At 40.1% G+C, this 27,680-nt stretch overlaps 1 protein-coding gene across 1 annotated transcript; it reads right to left on the bottom strand.

Annotated features, from left to right (window-relative positions):
• Positions 1-822: 822 nt before the first annotated feature.
• Positions 823-20,932, bottom strand: LOC140948794 (fibroblast growth factor receptor 1-like). Its single transcript, XM_073398060.1, has 13 exons — positions 20,563-20,932; positions 18,809-19,159; positions 17,374-17,691; positions 16,615-16,917; positions 15,351-15,680; positions 13,084-13,350; positions 9,120-9,325; positions 7,988-8,282; positions 7,229-7,530; positions 5,991-6,184; positions 4,147-4,390; positions 2,623-2,744; positions 823-2,052 (listed from the first exon to the last, which is right to left on the bottom strand). Exons 1-13 carry the CDS (start codon positions 20,891-20,893, stop codon positions 1,812-1,814), a joined length of 3,504 nt encoding a protein of 1,167 aa, XP_073254161.1. The 5' UTR covers positions 20,894-20,932; the 3' UTR covers positions 823-1,811.
• Between the last annotated feature and the right edge of the window lie 6,748 nt (positions 20,933-27,680).

Below are 27,680 nucleotides of genomic sequence, written 5' to 3'. Positions count from 1 at the left end.
CAGTGTTTCTGTTCTGACGCTCTTCCCGCACTTGTGATTCAACTTCCACAGGGTAAAGCCTATTTAGGGGTCTTCTCATTTCCACGACTCGATCTCCACTACGCACTCTTACAACAGCTCCTCTGTGGTAACTATCTCGTCCTATAATGAGAGATTTGACGACTCCCATACTCCAAAGTTGTCTCGGCGCTTTGTCCTTGTAGACGCAAACAACATCTCCGACCTTAATCGTTGGCTTCCTCACGGTTACTCGAATTGCAATTGTGGTGAACACGTAATTCTGTTAAGTATTCCTTCTGCCAACGTTTCCAAAAATGTGAAAGTATAGTGTTCAATTACTTCTCACGTCTTGAAAGATCGTACACAGTGTGTCCCGCACTTGATTGTTTAGCGCTAAGGGAGGGAGCCAAATTAGACTCAAAAATAGGACTGTATTTTACTCACCGAAACGGCCCTAATTTTAGGGCTAAAACAGATCTTTTCGATTTACCGTGTAAGATTGGTTTTTGAGGAGAGGTGAACGCCCATTACCCGGAGAAAAACTTCTTGGGGCAGAAAAAGAGAACCGAGTACGTTCTTAACCTACAAATGAGCTGGATTTGGGATTCGAACCCGAGCTGCAGTGGCGAGAAGCTACTGTCCTAACCATCTTGCCATCCACCCTTTGTCCTTTAAAACGATGTTTACTCCCAAATTAGCTGTTAGGGGTTCATTATTCAGAGGAATGCAAACGAGATTAACATTACGGTTTGGGGATTGGAATGATCGAGGCGGTCGATAAACCATAAATGCTAGGCTCCTTTAGATATTTAACCACTGTAATTCTTTTCTGTCTATAAGGTTCTTTAATATTCCACAAAGAAGGTACAAGGAGACTGGCGTAAATAACCTTTTTTACAGTTTGCTACAGTAAAAGCGCTCATGGCTCATAAGTAGAACGGAGAATAACCCTTATACCTATGGTGATTTGACAAAATTCAGCCTGGAAAACTGAACCCGCAATTTCTTCTAACGCGGGTGTTCAGTGCATAAAACATTCATTTGTTTCAGATTACTTAAAGTATATATCTAGCCGACTTTTTGAAAACCAAACTAACGAAATTTGCAGTCATTTGAGTGAAAAGGCGTTGAAAGGCAGGCTTCACACTAACAAAAGAAAAGGAAAAGAGAAAAAGAGCGAGCGAAGAAGAGGAAAGGAGGGGAAGAGAAAAAAAGCAATAGTTGCATTCTTAGTGTTTATAATGGCTTCTCTGGAGATTTAGTTTTTGGTTGATAAAAACTGTTGGACGCAAAAGGGCTATTTGGCGGTAACGTTTTCAAAAATCCGGCGAGATATAAATCTAATAAATAGAACACTCGCACGACTAGTTTTATTATCGTGACCTATTGCGTCACACGCTAAACAAGTAATACTATAATATGCAATACACTTGATCGTTGCTATTTTTTACTCCCATCCTAAGGAGTTTTCTATGATCCTCATGAGACATATTCTAATTTATAAAATAACTGCCAGAGACTTTTTCAAGCGCGGTTTCCGGTTTCGGACCGAAGATCTATCAGCCTGTGCCCGACATCGAAGCATCCCGCCGCAGGAGAGAAAGTTATTTGTTCTCAGGGTAACCAAACGGGCCCTAAATGCAGAGAGCAGGACACAAAGAGTATGGTAGGCCTGTGACGAAACGCTTTATGGAAAATCACTGCTAAAAGAGGCTTCAATTGAATGGTCACACTGAAAATATGTCGACAGACTTACATGTAAAAATTAAAAAGACTGTAAAACCCTAGGAATAAAAAGATTAACATTCGGTTTAGACGAGTGTATTTCTATAACGGGAGTCTCTGGCCTTTCCTGTAGGTCTCAGTTCCACGGCCTCATCCTGCTCAACTCCAGCTTCTTCCAGTTCTATACCGCTCTCATTCCCCGACAAAGTATCGTTATCTTCTGGTTCCAGCATCTGCTGTCTCTCGTCTGATTCCGGTTCGGGCTCATTTTCCATGTCAAGTGGTATTGGATGTAACGGACTAAGTGCGATATTTTGGCTTGATCGCCTACAGTTAAAACATAGTTAATAACACAGTTCTTTTTGTTATTTTGCCCTATCAACACTTTGCAATTGAAGAAACCTCATAGTTAGACTTCTTTGGTTCCTTCAGGGAGAATGTTCATAAGCGCCCCCTTTTCCCGCCCCCTACCGTCTTGTTACCCGCATTTGCAATTGGCTCACTGGAGTATAATTAACAGCCGGATACTCATTGGAAAGAAGAGATACCATTAGATTTTAAGACGAGTACAACTACGAGCGCGAGATGTTCTCAATACTAAGGAGTACTCGCGCGTGAACCAGCGTCAATTTGGCGGGAAAACGTGATAGTCGTCGTCATTCTACTGCGAGTTTTTGCAAGAATTTCGAGGTGGCGGAAACGAGCTATTAAATGTTTGAGCTTTTGTGATTTTGCGACCGGCAGGGGGCTTAACCTCTTTGAATAAAGATGACAGTTCTAACTTTCCTGGTGAAAAAATGTACTATGAACCTTTCCAGGGTGTCCTTTTTTTAAGATTATGCGAAAAAAACTTAAAGCCAAATCTCGTACTTGAATGTAAAGTTCTCACTTACTAACCTGTCATAAACATCTGCTCTCGTCCGAGGAATTGTTGAGTCTGCATCAAGCGGATCGAGGTAGTAATCGTTTCTGCCATAGTTGTTATCTTCTGTTAACTTAATGTACCCGGATACAACTCTCTGTTGAGAGAAAAAGACGCCCAGTTTCCATCACACCCATACCTCAGTGCGGTGTAAAGCAGACTAGAACTACCCAGTATATCACATATCCCAAACGTTCCTTCCCATATTTTCTCTAAAAAAAACTTTGTACGTTGAGGAAATTACCGATAGCTCCGTAGGTGTCCGATTGATACGCTGCATTTAAACACTGGTAAATGACGACAGATGACAACCATTAAAAGAACAACGGGGCATTTGCGTATGCGGTAGCCTACACAAACTGTTCGTGCAACCACTTATCGCATTACTTACTCCTAACATTATTGTTACAGAGGGTATAGAAGTTTCTTAGAGGTATACAAAAAACCGCCGCCCGGCTAACTCAATGGGATAAGGGCCGGTCTGCTGAGTGGGAGGCCGTTGGTTCAAACCCCGGCCGGACCAACACTCAGGGTCTTTAAACTGAACTGAGAAGAAAGTGCTACCTTTGTGAAAACATCTGCAAACGATTTGACTTTCTAGTCTTCTCGGATAAGGACGAACACACTCTTCGTAAAGAGTAGGGCACGTAGTGCCCGGTATAGTGGTCTATCTCACTTTCACACTCATGTATGGGGGCATCATTACTCGTTCCTTCAGTACTTGTAAACTGCACCTTAAGCAGTCTGGCAAAGTCCCCCAACCAGTGTTGTAAATTATCCCTGAAAAGCCCTGAGGGGAGTGGATAATAGACCTATTCGGCTAACTCAATGTTGTACCCAATTTAAATCTCCTGGGGATAAGATTCTTTGTGTATTGTATTTGTATTATAATGTGGCATTCACATTTAAATGATATGGAAATTCCTGAATCAAAACGTTTTATTCCCAAAGGGTTTGAATTAGGTACAACATTGAGTCAGCCGAATAGGTCTATTTGATCATATGATATGATAATATGATATACAAACTATAGTCAACCAAGAATTGAGAAATTGACTGATCACCGCAGTGTCCGTAATATGGAGGTTAAGTTCAGTTTATATGAATTTACTCTCTCGGCCGAGATTTAGTGTCCGTTGCCGTATTAGAGAGAGTCCGTATTATAGAGGTTTTTCTTTAAATAAATGTATGAGAATTTTGTCAGGACATTGGAAACTGTCCGTAACGGTCAGGAGTCTGTATTAGAGAGGTGTCCGTACCGAGAGGTTCGACTGTTTTATTTCCCTCAAATCTTCATGTTTTAATAGCGGAGCGTGAGGTGTTTATAAATTAACTCAAAGAATCTCCAGTGTGCTGTATTTGAAATCATGGGATAGATCTAGATGGGGTCCATAACCAATATTGTCTACTGTGTCATAAACTATCATTACGCCAAGTTTGGTGCTTTAACCATAAACCCCACAATTATTTCACCATTCTGCTGGACTGAAAGGACTCACCTGGGAAGCACGTTGCTCGAGTATTTTGCCAATCAAAATGCTGATTTGAGCAAATTCTGGTCGCTTATCCCGATCCTCCAGCCAGCAATTCTGCATAATGTTATAAATCTCCGAGGGGCAGTTTTGAGGGTTTTCCATACGCTTTCCATCACTGAGAAAGTCGAGGAGACATTCCATAGGTACAGTGGGATACGGTGCCCCGCCAAGTGTAAAGATCTCCCACAATAAAATACCAAAAGACCATCTACAAAGTTCAAAGCCAAAGTTTAAAACGTAAACTCTCTAAGCAGAAGAAAGGGAATAAGATTGCATTTGGAAAAAGTTAAACTGTGTACTTGTAGAAATAGATGATTAAGACGCTTCTTAACTCCAGTACAGCCGACTGAAAGCAGGCATCAAACTGGCATGCAATTAAATCAAGGATCAACAGTTTTTTTCTTTCTCGCGTACTATAAAAAGCGCATGAACGCGAGTGCATTTCGTGATTCATAGGCAAAAGTCAAGTGCAAATTTGAAGAACTTAAAAAACTCGCCACATGTAAGGAATCTGGATTCCAGAATCCGGGAAATTTGTTGCTCGTGGAATCCGGAATCCGGGAAATTTGTCGCTTGTGGATTCCAGAATCCGGGAAATTTGTGGCTTGTGGAATCCAGAATCCGGGAAATTTGTTGCTTGTGGATTGCAGAATCCGGGAAATTTGTTGCCTGTGGAATCCGGAAGCCGAGAAATTTGTCGCTTGTGGATTCCAGAATCCACGAAATTTGTTGCTTGTGGAATCCGGAACCCGGAAAATTTGTTGCTTGTTGATTGCAGAATCCGGGAAATGTGTTGCTTGTGGAATCCGGAATCCGGGAAATTTGTTGCTTGTGGATTGTGGAATCCGGAATCCGAGAAATTTGTTGCTTGTGGATTCCAGAATCCAGGAAATTTGTTGCTTGTGGAATCCGGAATCCGGGAAATTTGTTGCTTGTGGATTCCAGAATCCGGTAAATTTGTTGCTTGTGGAATCCGGAATCCGGGAAATTTGTTACTTGTGGAATCCGGAATCCGGAATCGGGGAAATTTGTTGCTCGTGGATTCCAGAATCCAGGAAATTTGTTGCTTGTGGAATCCGAAATCCGGGAAATTTGTTGCTTGTGGATTCTGGAATCCAGGAAATTTGTTGCTTGTGGAATCCGGAATCCGGTAAATTTGTTACTAGTGGATTCTGGAATCCGGGAAATTTGTTGCTTGCGGAATCCGTTGTTGCTTGTGGATTCCAGAATCCTGTAAATTTGTTGCTTGTGGAATCCGGAATCCGGGAAATTTGTTGCTTGTGGATTCTTGAATCCGGGAAATTTGTTACTTGTGGATTCCGGAATCCTAGAAATTTGTTGCTTGTGGAATCCGGAATCCGGGAAATTTGTTGCTTGTGGACGGCGCTGGTAAGCAAAACTAACTACGAGAGAATGACAATTTGACTAACAATAGACGACTGTTTAACTGTGACAATAGACGGATGGAAACGCACTAATTACTGATTACGAGTCTTCATAGCCAATAACATCACTTCTTAACTGACAGACGACCAATAACATCGCGACGTAATTGACCAATCAGATCAATAACCAGAGTATAATACCATCAACTGACGTGATACAACTCACTTTGACTCTGAAGATGACTACCGCACAGGTTGTCGAAACGTCAGTCACTGTCAACAACAACAGTCCTATTCAGGACTACGTTCACCTGGACGATCAAACTCAACCTACTTCTGAAATGACTCCTGGGTTCAAACCTTTCACAGTTTCAATATCAACATATACCCCTTCAACACTTTTGGCATGTTACTTGTACTTACACATCACTCTTCTCTGAGTACTCCTTCTGAAACAACGATTCCAGAGCCATCCACTTGATTGGCAATACACCACTTGTCGTCTTCACATACAAGTCACTCTTGTAAATATCGCGCGCAAGACCAAAGTCAGCGATCTTCATAACGTAGTCTTCTCCCACGAGGACGTTTCTGGCCGCCAAATCTCGGTGAATACACTAGTCGAACAGGCAGGCAAAAAAACAAAAAACGTAAATAAACAAACAAACAAATAAGAAAGAAAACAACAACAAAATTAAACCCCAAACATTTTCCTTCTACGCATGCCCGGACTTTGGAAGGGGGCGTCAATTAGGTCATTTATGGTTCTCTCAAACACACAATTGTAACCACAAAACTAAAAAACCGGGGGAGGAGTTCTCCCATATATAGGCTAGATAGGTACAAGCCGCCAGATAGGGTATGGTTTTTAAAGGCCTCCATCCTTAAAATAAATAGAATATCTTTTTTCTGGCCTCATTGGCATTGCGTCCCAGGTGGTGTACATGTGATCGTTAAATAGGTTACCTAATTTGTATCAGTTAAGACTCGAGTGAGTAATTGCCCAGCTACACAAGAAACAAATCATCTGTTAAAAACTGGACTATTTCTTAGAGTGTTACTAGGATAATGGTTTAATTAAGGTTAAATTTTTAGTTTTTGTTTTCCCCTTAAATGCGGCGTCATGATCCGAAATTTATGAGAGAATAATTGTACGTTTCTGGGAATCTGCCCACCTACCCCTTCCCTAAGCCAACATTTTCCCCCAAGTGAGAACGAAGTGTTAATTTTGGCTTAAGGGAGGGGTAGGTGGGCAGTTTCCCAGAAACTTATAATGATCCAGTATCTCTGGCGAATCTTCTCTTGTTTCTTTCCTTTAGCATGTGCAACATACGTTTATGGCTTTTTGTGCCATTCTTTCAAAATTCTTTGAAGAACAGTGAACTCAAAACCACCCACAAGACCTTTCGGGATTGTCCCGTGCACTTTTTCCGACAACCTTTCTTGAAATAGCTGTATATTGTAGGTGGCTAAGACCACGCGCGGTACTTGCGCTTCGCGAGAATAATTACATTTAACTCGGCGCAAAAACAATAAGCCCAGACTGTCAGTCAAATTAACGAATAAGATCACGAAAACGGCCAGAGAACAAGTGCCGCCAAATAACAATTAAATAAATGTGGGCGTCTGATTTTGATTGAGAAAAGCCGTTAGTCTTTTACCTTTTTAGACGCCAGGTATTCCATTCCACGGGATATTTGGAAGGCATACCTCACTAGATTTGATATATCTAACCGTATTTCTGGGTCACTGGTAGTCGTAGACCAAGTTGCTTCATAAACATCTCGCTTGCCTCGTAAAAATTTTAGTAAACTTCCATGAGGTGCATATTCCAGAATAACAAGGATACCATCGCGCTTGATACAAGCACCGAGAAGGTTTACAATATTTGTGTGTACTCCAACGTGCATAAGAATTTTCAGCTCTGAAGCCAGGTCTCTATACTCCTCTATAGTAGCTCCCTCTGCAGTGCACAAATGTAAATAGCATGTAAATATACGGTGCCAGAATACTGTAAACAACATGTAAATTACAGAAGAGAGCTTTCTTGAACCTGTAAACAACCTTGTAAAAAGTCTGTAAACTGAGAGAGGGGCACTGATTTGACCCTGTGAAAGCTTTGTCAATTGAAAAAGGGTGACACCTGTCGATGTGAAGTCTGTTACCGCCCCCCACCCCCCTCCAAAAAAAGCAACTTTCAACCCCCAGCTTCGTTAATCTTTAGCTGATCAAAAATTTTCTCAGTAATGTACTCAGAATCTCCTCCCCCGCCTCATTCTCGTCTCCAAGTCGATGCTTAGGTTACTACCAGCCAAGTTCATTTCTCACCTCCACCACCCCCAGCAGGAAATTCAATTTAAGAGACGTTGCAGTCGATCTTTCTTAACGGCATTAAGTTCCAAAAAACTTTATTACGTTACCTTTAAGGGTCTTAACAGCAACAGTGGTCTTCTCAGAAGCGCTAACTCTAGAATCGTAGTACATTTGGCTGCAGTTTATGTATCGCCGGAGCAGACTGAGTCGCGGTCCACCTTTTACTGGACTTTTGTCTCTGGGACTAAAGTCGTCCATTCCTATAGCCTCTGCTTTAATGACCTTTCCAAAGGCCCCTGATCCAAGCACCTCCCCAAGAATGAGCTTGTCCTCAGGAAACTCGAAATCAGGGTCATAAGGAAGATCATTACATTGTTCAAGCAGTGTGCGATCAGGGTCAAACTAAAACAAGACAATGAATGTTTTAACACTATGTTCATTATATTTTATGACGTCCCAACAAGTTGTTGTGTTATTGTCTTCACCTCTATTAAACGGCCACTTGGACAACACGTACCGTATTAGTGCAACATATACACTGTGTATGGCGTTTAGTGGTCTTTTACTTCATTTGCTTTGGCACAAGAAGTGGTATAAATTGGTAATCAGAAACTGGTAAACCGTTTGAGGTCAATTTGTCGCTCTTTCACCACCTTCATTGGATAACTTTTAAGTTTCTCAAACTTGTCAGTAAGCTATTCCCCAGAGGTGACCGCGTAATACAGGTTTGAATGTACAGTGAAACCTCTATTAAGCGAGCCCCCAATTAAGAGGACACTAAGCCCGGTGCCGGCCTTTATAACGAACCCCTATTCAGCGGACACCTCTAATAAGCAGACGCGGACACTAAAATAAATTGTATTTGGCTAATTTCTACCGTTAAAAACCTCTATTAAGCGGACACCGGACTGAATTGACAATAGTAGTATTGGATTATGTCCTTGAAATACATACTGTAGTCGATTAATAAAGATAAATCAATACATTAATTTAGCTGTCAAAAGTTCACCTAAAAGTCTTGCACAAAGTACAGCACAGCTTCCTTAGCTTCCTTACCAACATGGAAGTTTATTAAAGTACAGAGTAAGCGTTTAATGTAATCGCTAACAAACATTACGCAATTTTTACAAACCTCTATTAAGCGGACAGCCTCTATTAAGCGGACACTTGGGAAGGTCGCGAAGGTGTCCGGTTAATAGTGGTTTTACTGTAGTTGTTTACTTTTGCACCGATATTTACCTGGTATTCCTCTGAGTGTACTTTGAAAAACTGGCTACGATTCTCCGCAATCTGCTTCTGTTGACGACGAAAAAAGCAACAGAAGGTGAAGGCCAGGACGATACAGAGCAACACGATTGCTCCAACTGCAGAAAGGGCAACAGTGGCTTCCTTACTAAGACCTCGCGTTGCAGATACATCTGGAAGGTTGCTGAGTTCTGTTAAACCTATAAAGATAATATCATCTATTGCTTCAGTAAATATGGGAAAAATTTCGGGTGACATTATATGGATCATTATAGCTATAAGTTTCTGGGTGCCCACCTACCCCTCCCCTAAGCCTACGTTAACACTTACTTCTCACTTGGGGCAAAATATTGGCTTAGGAGAGGGGTAGGTGGGCAGTTTCCCAGAAAAGTATGATCCCAAATGTATTAGCAATGCGTAGCACAAGACTTGCTAAGATGGCCCACAATCAAAAGTGGTAAAAATGCCAATCTTTTAAGAACGATGTTCCATTTCGTTCCGCAATTATAACACAGGCGGCTCGCAGGAAAAATTCCGAATATACTCCCAAGTCTCCCAACAGGATTCAACCCTAAGAACTGTAGGGAGTACTCGAACTTTTCCAGTTCCGAGCCGCCTGTGTCACGGCGGACTAAAAAACATCTTTATCATGTATTCACCAGCCTTATAATTCACCATCTCTTTTCGATCATTGTGCCACATTTTCTTTTGTTAAATAGTCAGGTGGAGAACTAACATAGATATTATTTCACTTGCCACTCCACTGGAAGAAGGATTTCTTTTTACCTTCTGGTTATATGGTCCTGGTGAATTACCTCTGAGTTACAAGAGTAGTGAAAGTAAAGGCCATCAAACTAACAACAATAAAACTAACTGCAATAATGGGTATCACTCATGTACTGTTTCTCACATAAAGACACAGAGAAACTTTTCAGTCAAAAGCTTTAACCCCGCAGTTATTTCTAAGCTGCACGGTCTTAGCAACCAAAAAAACCCCTCAGTATCCAGCTGAGATAGCTGAGTAAAAGTCAGCTATCTCAGCTGGATACCCAGTAGCTTGCAACATTCCCTATTCCCTTAATCTCTGATCGTATTTCGCGTCTAATATGATAGAGGCGTCAATTTTCGCGCAATCATGTCATCATCCTGGGGCGACAAATAAAATTAATTAAAAATGCGATATCAAACAAAGTGTCCGCAAAAAATAATTCAGTGCCTTCTAAAAAGAACATTTTAAAGTCTGCGGTCGATTTCATTGCCAACGTGTTATATATCCTAGAAGCGCTCAGGCATAATAACATCATGCCAGGACTTCTACCTGGGTGAACCAGAAAGGATATAGAACAACCGCCTAATTTTTTTTTTCGGCTACGGATCGAAATGCTAAACGTGTTATATATCCTAGAAGCGCTCAGGCATAAGAACATAATAGGCACATTAAGAATCACGTTTACGCCAAACGGGAAACGTGAATTTGTACCCCGTGACCAAGTTTTTCCCTTAATGGTCGTGTACTGTTTATTACTTCTACTCAGAAATAAGTAGTTTCACGCCAGTTTTATCCATTAGAATTGTTCTGGACAGTTTTTATCTGCTTATTTTATATCCTGAGAAATTCTCAACTCATATCTGACGTTTGCCGTTTGTCGTAAACGTGAATCTTAATCTCTCTAATGCCAGGACTTCTACCTGGGTGAACCAGAAAGGATATAGAACAACTGCCTAAATTTTTTAGTGGGGAGGAGCGTTGCGTGACGAGTGACGACCCTAATAACGGCTGCGAAGGAGACTACGGGTCGAAATGCTAAACGTGCTATATATCCTAGACGCGCTCAGGCATAATAATATGCCAGGACTTCTACCTGGATGAACCAGAAAGGATATAGAACAACAGCCTAATTTCTTTTTTTCGGCTACGGATCGAAATGCTAAACGTGTTATATATCCTAGAAGCACTCAGGCATAATAACATCATGCCAGGACTTCTACCTGGGTGAACCAGAGAGGATATAGAACTACAGCCTAATTTCTTTTTTTCGGCTACGGATCGAAATGCTAAACGTGTTATATATCCTAGAAGCGCTCAGGCATAAGAACATCATGCCAGGACTTCTACCTGGGTGAACCAGAAAGGATATAGAACAACTGCCTAAATTTTTTCTTACGGCTACGGGTCGAAACGCTAAACGTGTTATGTATCCCAGAAGCTCAGGCATAATAACATCATGCCAGGACTTCTACCTGGGTGAACCAGAAAGGATATAGAACAACTGCCTAATCATGCTTCTTTTTCGGCTACGGATCAAAATACTAAACGTGTTATATATATCCTAGAAGCGCTCAGGCATAATAACATCATGCCAGGACTTCTACCTGGGTGAACCAGAAAGGATATAGAACAACTGCCTAATCATGCTTCTTTTTCGGCTACGGATCGAAATGCTAAACGTGTTATATATCCCAGAAGCGCTCAGGCATAATAACATCATGCCAGGACTTCTACCTGGGTGAACCAGTAAGGATATAGAACAACTGCCTAATTTTTTTTTACGGCTACGGGTTGAAATGCTAAACGTGTTATATATCCTAGAAGCGCTCAGGCATAATAATATGCCAGGACTTCTACCTGGATGAACCAGAAAGGATATAGAACAACTGCCTAATTTTTTTTTACGGCTACGGGTCGAAATGCTAAACGTGTTATATATCCTAGAAGCGCTCAGGCATAATAATATGCCAGGACTTCTACCTGGATGAACCAGAAGGGATATAGAACAACTACCTTTTTTTTCTACGCGTCGAAGTTCTAAACGTGTTATTCTTAGAAGCGCTCAGGCTTAATAATATGCCAGGTTTCCAGCGACTGATTTTAGCTGATTTTGCGGTGCGCAAGAATGGATAATTTACCCGACTTGTAAACAGATATTTCCTTCAGCCGATTGTGTCTCATGCAGGAGAATGTCATGTCTGCGTTGTTTTGTTTCTACTGAAGTTTTATCAAAGAAAGCTTAATAGGGAGATCGCAATTTATACTCTTACGAACTATAAATTAGGGCTGACCTGGAAGACGCGTTGAATTGTGCCGCCATCCTTCAAAATATAATCTGGCTGCGTTTCAGGAGACAATTTCCTCTTCCATCCAGATTTACTTGGTATATGTGTTTGCAAGAATCTTCAGACAAAGAATTGGGTATACACTGTTTCGAATGGGTTGGCGATACTAAGTGCTTAAGTCTACTTACCGATTACAACATGTTTTGGAAGTATCGAGAAGCGCGCCAAACGAGGTTGTCACAGCGTTCTCGAGCGAGCACGGCGCGACCTGGATTGATAAAATTACTATTACATGCAGCTATCATGCCAGTGATTTCTCCTTTTGTCACATAGTGAATAGTTTGTGAGCACATCCTCAACTCTCGAAACATTTGTCTTGCGCCGCTATAGAAGTTGCTTCTCCCGCGAACCATAGGTAGATTTCCCGCTTAACATAATGTTTGATAATTTATGCAAAAGTTGACCTCGTGAAAGTCAGCAGTGCATTAATCGACTCAAAAATAAACAGACTTCCTACAGGGTTTTGAACACGGTTTTAATTAAAGTACTTTACGAGCGCTGCGGTAGTTGACCGCAAAAGTGTTACGGTGATGGATACTCAACTGGATGATTACGTCACTTCATAGCAACCAGACGGTACGAATTTTTTAACTTCCGGAGCGCTGAGGCTCGTAGTAGACGGCAAATCTTTAATTTCAGCTGCAGGATTCAATAGTCTTCATTGCAGCCGTTTTCAGTGCCATCGCACAAAGTTCCTGAAGTACGTAATGTACCAAAAACGGCTGTGAAGGAGACTAAAGGAAGGGTCAGGTCAGTCGGTAAAGCGCTTGACTGCAGAGCGGGAGTTCGTGGGTTAGATTCCCGAGTCGGGCCAATACTCGGGGTCTTAAAATAACTGGCTCACCTAGCTTGACATGCGCAGTCGTAACATCCTGGGAATTTTCTGCCACACAAGTGTAGTCTCCCAAGTCGGCTTCAGTAACGGGTGATATGGTTAGCATCACAACTTCAGGGGCACGGCGTTTTGGAGTGACAACCTCTTGTGTTTTTTCTTTTCTCCAATGCACAAATGGCATTGGGTTTCCTGTGGCTTTGCATGTTACATTCCACAGTGCGCCCAGCTTCACCTGGAAGACGTCCTTGCTTGGGATTATAAAAACGTTTGGGTCCTCTGTGAAAAATATATATATATATATTGATGAACAAATGACCCTCGCAGCATTAAGTTCGGCAAGAGCCACAACAGCCATTTATTAAATTCAACATGAGCTGAGCCACAAGACGACAGCTTTTCCAATTTTTAACAACTCAATGAGGAACTTTTTCAAAAGCAGGACTAATTCTAGAGTGCATGGACCCAGAAACGCAAGCATCTGATGTGGACACAATAATTATGTAAAAAATCGTCGACTTTCAAATCACATTGCTGCAGCTTGAAAGGGGAAATTAGTAATCTCTCCGGGGGTAACTCATATCATGCACAGCTGCTAAGTAGGGCTCAAATTTCGAAGTGAGAACAATTACTTGACGTATAAATTATATCAGGGCTGATTCAAATAAAATTCATACGACATTACAATTTTTTTTTAAATGAAGATATGATCGTCGCAGTGATAATTGCAATTCAACCAATTGCAAATTAATCCGAGAAAAAATCCGGGACTTCAACGGGATTCGAACCCATGACCTCTGCGTTAGCGCTGCTCTAACCAATTAAGCTATGAAGACCCATGCATTGAAAGCAGGCCAATTTGTTGAAAAAAAAAATCGGGACTTCTCGGGTTTTCTCGGGTTAATTTGCAATTGCTAAAATTGCAATTACCACTGCGACGATCATATCTTCATTTAAAATATTTGTATTTCCGCAGTTCACACCATCTTCATTGCTTCATTACATTCATGGGTTAAGATGGACTCATCAAATTACCTGCTCCCAGTGAATGCAGAGGCCATGGGTTCGAATCCCGTTGAAGTCCCGAAATGTTTTTTCGGGTTAATTTGCAATTGCTTAAATTGCAATTACAACTGCGATCATCTTATCTTCATTTAAAAAAAATTGCATTTCCGCAGTTCACATCATCTTCGTTATTACAAAATCTATATGGCAATACAATAATCTCCAATGATTATATATAACAACATTAGTGTTGAAAAGAATATTTCTCTCGTTCGCTGCGCTCACTCGTGAAATATTTTTCAACACTCGAAGAGTTATTTCGTATCTCCGCGCGGCCATGTAATATCCTCTATGTTTCCTTTAATCTTCTCAGTAGATTGCAATTTTCTTCGTATACTACGTTTTAATCGGTAAATAAATAACAAACTACCTAAATAATAAATAAATGAATGAAAGATGCATAAATAAGCAAATATTCGTAACAACAGACCATTTCTTATGTACAGTCGAACCTCCCGTAAGCGACCACCCAAAATGCAAAGATAGAGTTGTCACTTACGGGAGGCGGTCGTTTACAAGAAGCGAACCACAGGGGGTCTCTTGCGAGAAGAGGTCGAGGAACATCTACTTTATGGAAGATAATATATTACATGCAGTGTCAAAGGTAGTATATGTGTACATGTAGTTCCATGTTTTATCTAAAGTTCTTTGTATATTCTAAGTATTATAGTCATTTTAGTACACACAGCGAAAATAGAGATTAGAGAATACACCAAGTGGTCGCTTACAGGAGGTTAAAAACAATGAAAATTAATAACCGTCAGGCTCAAAAGGTGGTCGCGGTCGCTTACAAAAGGTGCTCGTTTACTAAAGGTTCCAACTGTAAGGCTTTGACGGGGGAAATTTTAGTGTTTTGGATTGGCGGTCGTTTATGGGAGCTGGCCGCTTACGAGTGGTGGTCGCACATGGAGGTTCGACGGTATTTAAATTCATGCTTGGCTTCGAGGTTTGGGGAAATAAAACAGACGAATCTATTCTTCAATGCCGAGCCTCAAGTTGATTTTAAATTGGTCAATAAGCAGCATTTACAAAGCGAGGAGTAAACGACAAGTGTGGATAAAGTGCAAAAATTCATTTAACAGTCCTCAAATTAGCCTGAATTTCATCCGACTACTTCGAGTCGCTATTACTCCCTCAGCAACGACGTTGCTGAAAGGACAAAACGACTCGAAGCAATCGGATGAAATTCAGGCTATCCTCAAATTAGCCCTTACCCAAAACATCCAAGAAAGCCGTGGCATTACTTGTCCCTTCCCTGTTAGTAGCTTGACACGTGTAAAAACCTGTTTGATCAGCATGTGAAGGTGAACATATCAACAGCTGGCCAACATAATTATGCACCTGATAGAAACCTGGACGAAGCTTTCTGCTTTCGCAAGAGTCCGACTCTTCCATAGTGACTGGTGTCATTTCAGGAGACGTCCCGTCTTTGAACCACTGCACCGTTGGAGCCGGATAAGCAGAAATGTTGCATCTCAATTTCACGGTTGTGTTCTTGTACACTGTTTGGTTCGAAAAACTGAGAATCGTTGGCGGAAAAACCTCTGTCAAGAAAAGGAAAATTAACTAGAGACACAGTGTGACCGAAATTTAATAACAAGGAGTTTTAAAAAGTCACGACAGCGACGGCAACGAGAATGTCAGAATAATTAAAAAAAAGGAGTAAGAAGAGTAGGTTTACTATGTGAAATCAAACGACAAGAAAGTTTTCTCCCTCTTTCAAAACTTGGATGGCTGTCTGGAATTCAACCCCAACACAGTGCGCCAACACTTGAAATAGTGAGCAAAGAAGCAACTTCATTAGCCTACAAGTAAGCTCTCCATTTGGGGTAGCCTTTGTCACAGACAAAGTTAAACTATGGTTAGGTCCGTCTGCGAAACTGTGCAAAATCCTTGTTCTAGCCCCCCCCCCCCCCCCCCCCCAACTGTGTACCAGGATGTGAGTACGCGCCATGATTGGCCCGTTATAAAGCCACTGTCGATTTGCCAATCAGGTTGAATAGAACTTCGAAACGCATTTCTGGTAATTCTTTGAGACCGTTGGAGGCCCCAAACAAGGATTTCGGCGAAAAAGGAAAGCTCCCAAGGTACTGCAAACTAGGGGGGTCTGCTCCCCAAGAAAACTGCCATATCCTCAGTGAAAAACGAAGGCAACAGTTTACATATCTAGTGTTATCGGTAAGGTACAGTGTTACAGGAGAACAGGGTAAAACATTGATGTCATCAAGGAGGTTACAAGAAAAAGGCGAGACGTCTTCCCTTCAGACGGGCAAAGACACCAATATAATGCGACAGATTTATCAATCATCCAGATTTAACGATAAAAATGCTTTCAGGAAATAAAAAATACAGATTTCAGCTGTTCGCAAGGGCGTATGTGCGTATCACGTGCGCTACGCCACAGCCAATTAATTAGCTTGGTTTTCACGAATGTGAAAAGCTATTGATTAATGCCTGCATATACGATTTCCAACTTACTTTTGATTGTAATGTTTATGGAATAAGTAAAGAGGTGTCCACTGTCATCTTCTGCTTCACAAGTGTACTCTCCAGAATTATTTGTCGCAACTCTCTTCACCACTAAGTAAGTCTGTGTCAGATGAGCTCTTACTGTTGATGAGATATTCACTCTCCTATCGGCAGCATGCGACAGCTGTTCGCCATCTTTGCGCCAAGTTATATTGGAGCCCTTCCAAAACATTTCACATCTAAGCGTCATAGTGTTGCCTTCGTCATGCTCTGTAGATCTTGCGATTATATTTAGTGGTTTATCGTAAGAACCTGTAATGCGAAATAAGAGAAAATACTTTGCGCTTACAGTATCTAGTATATTAACTGGCATTAAGGTGATGATTGACGTAGAGCAGTTCAATGACTGACAATAAAAAAGAACCGATAAAAAACGATCTACGATATTTTTATCTTATTTTTAAAGAATCAAGAGAGAACACTGCAAAATAAATTGAATACAAAGACAGGAGAGGATCGACAATACCAACAGTACCAACAACAAAAAAAGCAAAAAATAACAACAAACCAGATAAAGACAAAGAGTTGACAAAATTAAACAAACAAACAAACATATTTGAAAGACGTGTCGAGCAGCAGCCAGCGAATACAGCTGCTCGCTTCACTCATCGCCACTAGGAACGTTTGGGGCAAGCAGCGAGGATAGGCGGCTCTATTCTCAGGCTAGCCAATCAAGTATATTGAGGTGTAAAAAGTAAATCAACCTACCACCTAAGAACCTCATGACATAATCATCAAAATCCATCGCATTGGTAGCTACACATCGGAAAAACGCAGATCGTAAAGTTTGAGGTAAGGTAAGCTTGCTTACACCAGTTGCTACGTCCACAGCTGGTGACACAAAAAAGGGAGCTGAGACGTCTTGCCATTTTGAATCTGACGGCTTACACTCGCGGTTGTCATTTAAACAGAGTCCACTCTGATATTGCCATCTGAATGTAGGCAATGGATTGGTCCGGGAAACCTTGCAATCTATTTCTGTAGTCGAGTACCAAATTTCTCTGATTTTGTCCAAAGTCGGTGGAGCTGGTAAGAAATTATCAGCACAAAATAATTCGTTACTTAAATAATAATTAAACCATTTGTCTCTTAGAGCTGGCTAAGAACGGCAATTATCAGTAAGTCAAACCAGTTACCATAAACCTAAAAAGAAACACGGCTATTTAAACCCTTGTTTTCTGAACTACATGTTCGCCGGCATTCAATTACTTCACTAGCGGAAACGGAAATACAGTTGGTGTTGTTTCATTCCAAATTCACTTTTCTTGCCGAGTATTTCTCGCCTGTTTGACCGAATCACGCAAATCCACATACTCAAGTTGAGTATCAAAATTATTTTTGACATTAAATGGACTGAAACAAAAAACAACAACAACAACAACAACAACAGCCAACATTTCGCCAACTCACCACTGGTTTTCCCGCTAATTGACATCGGAGGAACGAGCGCAGAAAATCCATACTTCTATACTCACGACGCGTCGCGCTCACGCATCACTTCCCGAACCTTGGTAGTGTTTCTGATTGGTAGAAGCAAATTTTCAACCGATCAGAAGAACTACCCACGCCCTGGGTAATGACACGTCGTCAGAATGGGATTCTGCGTTCGTTTCTCAGACGTCATTTGGCGGGAAAAACAGAGGTGGCGTCTCGAAATCTCGACTGTTTTCTCAAGTTATCATCGCCCGAGATAGCATATTTTTTTTACTTGAAAACATTTGCGAATAAGCAGTGAAAATTTGTGAAAGATTATAATTTTTCAAGAATTTGGAAGGAAAAATTTCCCATGTTTCCCATGCTTTGAATATTACTATACTCGTGAAAGAAAAGGAGATTATTGGCGGATGGTTCTATGTTAAACCTGGTACGAGCATTAAATCTGAGTGTGTGTTTGAGCTCTACCGGATTAGCACTGAAAGTACGTTTGTACTTCCGTACATGTAGCCACCTTCTCAGTTTTTTAGTTTGCTTGAAAATGGATTAAAACCGCCTTTTTCAGGAAGGCCCTGACCTCAAACCAACAAAAAAAAGCTGTTAGTTAACTTACTGCCTTTTTTTTAAGGAATCGTTGGAATAGTAGGTCAAAAAAACTAAGTTTGAACCCTGAATATTACTATTAAAGCTAGATTTCTACATGACATACAGTAAACAGAAATTTCCACATGTTTTGTTGCATTTTGCAATTCACTATTGTTTGCCACACAGGTGTAGTTCCCATGATCTCTGGGGTACTTTGTGTCTTTTATCATTAGATAACTTTCCACATAAGCACACTTTCTGTTGCGATCTTCGTCTACTTGATAGCGCCCTCCGGCACAACCAGTACTGGAAGTTTCCATTTTGCACACTGGGATCTCGGTTCCATTGTGAAACCATCTTATTGTAGCAAGTGGATAGCCACCTGCTTTACATCTTAAGTTCACTCCATTTGGTTCACGAACCACAGACGATCCGCCGTCAACTTTGCAATACTCAATCCTTGTTGCACTGAAATCTGTTAAAAGCAAGTACAGATCCGTTAAAACTGAAATCTGTTACTGCACTTTTCAAAGAAACACGAATACCGAAGTTCAAAAGGCCAGGGCGTTTGCGTTTTTCGCTGCTGTCAATCATTTCAGTGGACCTCTTAGGAACAGAACTTTTCTTCAACGCGTTTAAAAGGTCATGGTTTGTGATTTGTGATTAGTCAGTACTTACCATATTTGAAAGTTATAGGCTAGTGGATCTCGATCCGTTTTGTGTGTTTCTGTGTTTCAAGGTTCGTTGCTTGTGATCGTAATCATGATCGACGGCGGCGAAAAACGTAATCGTGAAGGCGGCTTTTGAATTTCAGAGTTAGCGTGTTTCCGAAAAGCGCAGTAAAAACCAGATCATTAGAACACATCATATGGTGAAATCAAGGTGAAAAGGGTACCCATTTCCCATCTTGATTTTTGCGCTATGTGCAAAAATCAAGATGGGAAATGACATTCAGAGTTTTTACACTTAGTTCTATACTTCTCAGAGGTGAAGAAGTGTGGAATAGTCTAAACCGGAACCGGAAGTGGGGCTTTTTTCCCTTGTAATCTGTCCTGACACTACCAAATTTGGGCACCAAACGAGAATATAGTTCAAAACCACTCAAACACAGCATTGTTAAACGTATTTTAGTATTTAAACGGTAGATATAGGCACATTTTTATCCCCTAAAAATTTTTCATCTGTTCGGATTTCCTAACTGAAAGTCTTGTGATGCGAAAATTATAGACATCAAAACTTACCTTTTCGAAAATTTTAGCCACAAAAAGGCTTCGAAAATTCTAGGTGACCTTTCAAAGGGTAAAAATCCGTTAAAAATGGGTAATTATACCATTTCTAGGATGTTCGAAAATCCTAGGAGAGACAGGCAGCAATAAATTTTACAACAAATGTTCCGAAAGTTCTAGATCTCAAATCGTCTTCCGAAGAGATATTTTCCAAAAATTGACGTTGGGTGCCCCTGATTTGTAATAAACTGCCAAGTGCCTTTTCTCTTATGGAGACGGTTTTCCCGTAAATTTAGGCTAAACCACTTCCTGAGAATCCAAAAGGTCCACTTCCGGTTGACTTGCATCGCTCATAAACGTCTTTGCTTAAAGTTAGGTCACCTTTATCCCGTCATTAAAGCCTATGTAACGTTTTACTTTGTCTAATCATTGAAATGCTCCTCTTGTCCGCCAGGAGACAAGGATGGGCCTAGATCTTAGCGGAAAAGAAAGAGCAATTGATAGCCAGAGGCACATTTATGACAAAATTAAATTTAAAAGCTTAGACGTACTTTAGGCACTCAATTTATCACTTTGACTGTTTTCCCATCGGAAACCACAGGATATCAAGGATAAGCCACAGGATAACCAACATAAAATAATACCAACTTACCTTGAACCACCAAACCAACATCATAAGTCTTGCTATTCTTTAGTTTGTTTCCCCGATAAAATATCTCGCAGTGGTAATACACTCCGCCAACTGGAGTAACCTTGGCATTTTTAATCATTAAAAGTGAGCAACTTTCATTATATCGGCGTGTTTCACTATCAGAAATTTTCACATAGCTTGATCCATTTTTCCTGTACCACGTAAAATCAAGGTATTTTTCTAGGGAAACTTTGTTACCACTTTCCAACTTAACATGACAAGCAAAACTTGTGTTCTCTCCAGGCTTCAAAGTTGCTAAAGGAGGATAGATGTCAGGACAGCACGGTGTCATCTCTAAAAAAGCAAGGATTGGGTGTCAAAAAAGAATTAAATATAAAGGAAAAAAAAAAACTCTATACACTCTGCAGTCAACTTCCTCTAAGATGAACACCTTTAGGACCTGGCCCCAGTTGTTCAAAAGTTGGATAGCACCACCCCCCTCCCCCCCTGGAGCAGGGGGTACTTCCAGAAAAATTGGGTGGGGGTGTGCAGCATGCTTCTTGACACCCAAAGTCTGTGATTTTTCCCAACCCTATTTCAGGCCTGATCAAAAATTTGATACCCTATTTCAGACCTGCCTTATAATCAGTTCCCTAGGTCAGACCAATGTTAAAGGCAATGTTTATATGCTTTTATTAAGTATAAAGCAGGTTGCATAATGTGCTGTCATAAATACAGAATATGAGCCTAGCTAACGTTAATAAAAAAAAACATACACAATTCAAGAGTAGAGTAATAATAATATTTCTCTGAAAAACTTTTTTGGGTTGGAAATAAAAAAGAGAGTATTGGAACTTTTAATTTCTATTTTTATGTATTATGTAATATAAGTGACTGTTTATATGATACTAGAATGACTTTAATTCCAGAATGAGTTTTGTTCCTGAGTACAATTCATTCTGCATTCACATGATAAAATCGAACAGCTCAGCCGTAGGTGTTCTTGCTTACGCAGTTTTCACACTAGTTCAGATATGCATGCGCCACTCGCTACAGACTACACAATTTGCGATTCTGAATCCAGAACGAAGTTTGTTTTCAGTTTACATGATGCAAGAATAAAATTTCAAACGTGAACGACAATTTCATTGGGAAAGAAAACCAGAATGAACTCATTCCAGATTGACTTGTACAAGAACAATTTGTTGTTTTGGTATCATTTAAACAAATACAGAGAAATATATGAAGATAGAATGAGTCATTCCAGTATCATGAATAGCCCCTTACAGTACATTCCCCCTCTTCCACATGCACTGACCAGTAATTAATTGGGACAAGCATACATGAAAGCCATTTACCTTCATCAATGATAAATTCCACTATCTGGGAAATTGGCCCAACACCTGACTGACTGCTTGTTGCCTTACATTCGTAAGTCCCACGATCAGTCTTCTCAACACCATGAATGGTATAGACTTGTTTATCCAAAGAAATTCTGCCCCCAACAGGCCGTTCTTTAAAATTGAAAAACAATTTTGTAGAAGCATTTGGGTCATCTGTGCGACAGCTGATTGACTGATTAACTGCAGTCTTGTTGAATTCTAGTACCATATGCACAACAGCTGTAGTGTCAATGAATTGAAAGCTTTCTGAAACAAAAGCACAAATTAAACAAAAAAGGGCTTTAAAAAGCAAAATATGGCACATTGCTTATTCTGTGATAACTTGCCTATGATAAACACAAATTGACCGAGACCAAAGCATAGCATGGGTGTGGCTTTGGACATTCTATGAGGTCTTGCATTAAGTTAACAGACAAGGACCTAATACAGACCATCAAAGTTCAGTGGCACAATAATTTATGTGCAAAAATACCCTGGAATTAAGAAATGTTTTCAAGTTTCGGAAAAAATGGGCTATAAACTTCCAAACTAAATTGCAGACAATTTCAAAAGTTGATTTTTTCTAAGATTTGGTGACAGGAGACAGGGAGATTGGAGCCATATCCAGGAGATGTACTCCCAGGGAAACAGGAGAACTGGCATATGAGCATGTACATAGCTACTTTACTTATTTCATTCTAAATATCTTTTGCTGTTTTGCTAAAGTTACCAATCCCCTCGAACTGATTTGATGAGTTCTTACCCCAATATAAAAAGGGCAACCTTGTTTCCAGGCAGTGGTGTCAGATGGCCTTAAGCTTAGCTGTTTATGCATGAGTGAACTCAAACTAATGTCGAAAGAGTTCACGGCTATCCAAACACGAAGTTGCTGAATTTTCAACTCAAACTGAACAGGAGAATTTCAATATACCATTGCCCTATGGACGTCAGCTTTTTTTTGAGAAGTATATGTGTGAGGAAAAAAACAAAAAACATAAATCCTAAAGTTGACAAACAGAGCAAATGCTTTGGAGATTTTTTTACGGGGAGGTTAACATTGCTGAAAAATTTAGAAATATTTTGAATGAATGATAAAACAATTATTAAATGCAGCTTTTGTATGATAAAAAGACTAAATTAAGCAGATCTGATCAGCCTTAAGCCTAAGTGGATAACATCCTCCTTGATTAATATACATGTACATCTAGCCTTAGAAAACAGCCACTACCACTGGTTTCCAGGGTGGTCAAAATGATTTCAAGTGGCAGGAGAATTAAAGTAAGTAGGCGGCATTGGGGGCCGGAGGCCCCCCAGGCAGGAGGTGAGGGGTCCTGGGTCCCGGGCCCCCAGTGGGCTACAGGGGCAGCGCTGTGTTGGGGTTCCAAGGGGTGAAGGCCCTGGAGAAAGAAGGATTTGAGGTTTTAATGCTAGCTGAAATTGGCTCTCCTGAGAGCAAAGCTAACAACCCTGAGTATCTGTTTTCGAATGAAAATCATCAATCAGTTTTTTTTATTTTCCATAGATGCCATATCCTAGTACATGTCATAGGTCCATATTTTTTTGTTTACAATAATAATGTTTATTATTTCACAGTAAGATTTTTTTTACTGATAACTGATCATTTCTTTAATCTATTAAGAGTGACAAAGTTGTGTGATTATTAATTCACTATTATAAATTAGATTCTGTATGGGTATACTTGTCTTCAATCAAATAATTTATTACATTCATAAGGAAGCAGAAGGATTCAAATAACTACAAAATTCACAATTAATATTAATACAAGCCAATTCAGTAATGCTATAATAAGATTTATGAAACATTCGTATGAAAGCTACCAAAAATCATGATCACTTTCACAATCAAGCAAAGGAAAAAACAGACGTAAAATCACCGCGAAGAAAAAACTTACTGCTGGTCAACAAAAACTATTTTACTTTCCAACACTTTTCTATTAAAAATATCAACAGACTCACCTTCACTTCTTTCTAATTTTGCTAAAAAAGTTGACCAGAGAGGACTGTCGTTTATAGCCATTTTCTCACACAAACTCCAAATACAAGTTTCCCAAGACCAGGTGTGGATTGAGCAAGTGTAACTAGATACCAAGAGTGGGAATATTCATTTGGCATTATCAGCACATGAGTAAGTCAAACTTTGATGCAGAATTAAAAATGTTTTCTTACGGCAACTTTCTGTATAAGAATGAAGTTTCAAACAACTTTCATTGGAAAATATATCATAACAAATTTTATGTCTGCACACGTAGCATGCACGTCTCTTTCATTAGCATCAATCCATTAAAAAAAATTAAATGATGTTCTACACATCTGACAAATTAACCAATGTTTTCGAATGTGTCATGTGTGTCAGCCAATTTCATGTAAGATAGGTACTTTAATATATTGCAATACACTTCTTTCAATTTCAAACACAAACTCGTGCCAGATGAGTGCAAAAAAACACTCAAAAGCTTTTGAGTGTCTTTTATTCTTCATTCTGAACAAAGAATTATTTAAAGACTACATAAATAAAACCCGTCGCATGCATCAACGCTATTTTTATTGGCTTCGCGGTATCATAGTTATTATGGCTATGGAAAGAACTAAGTGGGAGCGGATTAGAAAACACCTTAAAAATCGTGAAAAAGAACATTTAGGACATGATGAAAACAATTTCTTTTTCTATTCTATTTTCTACTTAACAACTTTTTTTAATCGTCTATTTTTCACTTTTCTCCAACAATTTAAAGCTGGCGAAAACTACAAAGTAGCCGGCAATAGAGCCGGTCGCGGGCGCATTTCGACAACCCTGGGTTTCCCCACCAAATGACGTCGAGAAACGAGCGCAGAAATTCCATACTGACGACGCATCACTACTAAGATCTGGGTGGTGCTTCTGATTGGTCGTGCCACCTGGGAAATTTGATTCAATCAATCAGAAGTACTACCCAGATATGGGTAGTGATGCGTCATCAGTATGGAATTTCTGCACTTGTTTCTCAGACATCATTTGGTGGGGAAACCAGAGGTAGCATCACCAAATGTTGGCTGTTTTCTCAGGCTAAGGAATTTCCAGAGAGTACTGAATTACTAACCTTCAGTCACAGTCATCATGGCAGGGTATTTAACAGTTACTACCCAACTCGACTGTTTTTAAATTCAGACAGAGAAAATCTATCAAAAAATTCAATAAAAGGACACGGCGTGTAAATCGCGTTTTTGTATATTATATGTACTTTACCGTGTGTAAAACACGGAGAAACCATAAACCAGGGAAAAAACCCGCACAACACCACACAAAACGTATGCATGCCATATTTAAGCTTAAGTAAACCTCTCGTTCCTTCTTATAAACAAACAGCAAACTCCATGCATAATAATAAATAGGTCTGATTAAATTGGGGGTTTTCTGAATCTTAACTCATACTGTTCATTCTGGTTAGTTTTTCGTAAATAAAAGACGTGTCGCACTTACGAATAAAATGTAGCAAAGACATCTCATTTCATTATTAGTATTTGCCGACGACATGTATAAAAATCAAAATTCAAATTAACAACACCATAGCCTAAGTTCATACTCACCAGCTGATCTAATGAATATCACGCTCATCAACAAAACACATGCCTCACGTACGCAAGCGAAGGAACACAAAACTGAAACCAAAGACGAAGAACTCTTCGATTTGGCCATCCTTGCAAAGATTAGAAAAGTGTGTACATCGATGACTTATTCTAGCCAATTCGGCTGTGCTAGGCAGTTGTCGGGAACATCGTGTGGTTCACGAGGCATATCAACCAGTCTGACAGAAGAAGAAGTTTGTACGCCATTGACTTTTTAAAGAAAATAAATCCAGCAGATCCTACACAAGCAGACGATAAATTCAGCGAATGCGTAATCGCTTAAAAATATGTCCAAACGACCGGCGGATGGAAGGTATTGCCCACATTTATGTCATCTATTTTCAAGCTTCCTTGTTTCCCCTCCCTTTCGCGCCCGCGCCACAACAAGGTCAGTTGACAGTGTCAGGCTCGTATATGAATGTCACACTCCGTCACAAGTCTGTTGACATATCCGCCCCCTCATCTTGAAAAAGGCGGATGAACGCAGGCTTCACCGCCCTTCCTCCACTTTCTCACAAAAGCGACGTGACAACCGTGCTCCAAAGATAAAACCAAAACAATTATCATTTCAGTCAACCCTCCTGGGATGTAATGGAGGTTAGGACTCATTATACCTCGGCCGGTCTGAGTTTAAACGATCACGTGCACAAAGGGGTTATTGATGTCTATGAGTGGGGCTTACTCAGGGCTTTTAAAAACGTTAAATCTGTGACCCCCGAAATCAAACATAAACCTTTTTTTGAAGGATTTCTGATTCATACCCCAGGGTCATATCCTGAGCTTATCCTGAATGTGCTTTTGTGTTTATTTTCTTGTCACACCCTTTAATTCAACACTGGGACATGATTCGTCCCTGTCCAATCATAAAACGTTTCCTATGTAGCATTTTCCAAACACCTTGACCACTGAAGTTACAAAATAACTTGTTGTGAATGATTTCATAACGTTCAAATGATTAGGGTGTATTTTTAGTTTGTAATCGACCCCGATTGTTTCCTGAGGTTTCCACACCAACCACTTAGACTAGAGGAGTCGCACTGAAGCCTGAATAAAGTCTCTACACTCCTCAGATAGTATCAAGTTCATTTAAAATAGTCTACCTTCTAGCCTTTGAGGAATGTCTTGTCAATTTTCAGTTTTTACTTTGAAAATCGGTTATTTTTTTCTCTACATCAGGGTGCAAAGAAAATCATTTTTACAGCTTGCCATTCGGGCAAGCTGAAGCTAGCATTTACTAGCCCAGACGTCATTTCAACTAGCCCCAAAAACTTTTTGTTCTTCTGTTATTCAAATTCCTCATAAAACATCACTAGCCCGTCGGGCAAGTTAAAAACAGAATTCACTAGCCCGATAGCAAAATCCACTAGCCCCGGGCTGTCGGACAGTACTTTCTTTGAAAACCAATTTTGACGTTGGATATTTCTACGGCAAAAAAAATAATAAAATTGTCAGCATGTGATCATGTTAGCTGGGCACTAAGGAAAACCTCATAACAAATTTTGCTACGATTCATTGCTAGAAGTTCTGTTTATTGATATCTATCTATTTGCTTATTTAGTAGTCCTGTTCGTTCCTTTCTCCAGGGGCATTCAACGACGCCGCTACCTCCTAAGCACGTTGAAAATACTCTTTAGGCTCAGCGGTCCGGAGTACTCTTACATCTCTAAAAAAGCATTCTAAGCGGCGCTATAAGATTTGCATCTGTTCGGTCATCCTGGGGGAACGTGAGTCTTTTCGAAATTACAAGGGCTTTAGTATTAATTTCCCGAAAATTTCACGTATTACGAAAGTGATAATTTTTTTATTCCTCTCTCCATCGCGTTTTTTGAATCCGATATTCTTAAGTTTCCTTTTTCTACGAGACATAACCTAATCAGGGGAGTAAAATGTGAAAAATTAAACTTCAGAAAATCCTAGGGAATTTATTAGATAAGCTTCAAAAATGAGAAATGAGAAATTTTGAGACGTCCTCAAGTCATTAAAAAGCTCTAGGCAATATTTTTGCTTCTCCGAAACAGAAACCAGTCTTTGGGTGCCCCGGCCCTGATTCGAAACCTCTGCTTGGACGAATGAATGCTTTCTTATGTGCCTACTTTTTAAGCATTGTTGATGTATGTTCCGGACCCATTTGTTT

Source organism: Porites lutea, chromosome 9 (genome assembly GCF_958299795.1).
Source record: "Porites lutea chromosome 9, jaPorLute2.1, whole genome shotgun sequence".
Lineage (NCBI taxonomy): Eukaryota > Metazoa > Cnidaria > Anthozoa > Scleractinia > Poritidae > Porites > Porites lutea.
The sequence above is the reverse complement of the archived record's forward strand: the minus strand, read 5'-3'. Positions and strand labels throughout refer to the sequence as shown.

Excerpts from the sequence above, each read along its gene's own strand:
- LOC140948794 (XM_073398060.1), bottom strand. The coding sequence starts at position 20,893 with ATGACACCGTGCTGTCCTGACATCTATCCTCCTTTAGCAACTTTGAAG. Across the intron at positions 19,160-20,562 it reads TGTTGGTTTGGTGGTTCAAG|ATTTCAGTGCAACAAGGATT; the intron begins GTAAGTTGGTAT and ends TGCTTTTAACAG. Across the intron at positions 4,391-5,990 it reads TACTCAGAGAAGAGTGATGT|ATGGTCTTTTGGTATTTTAT; the intron begins GTAAGTACAAGT and ends TGAACTTTGTAG.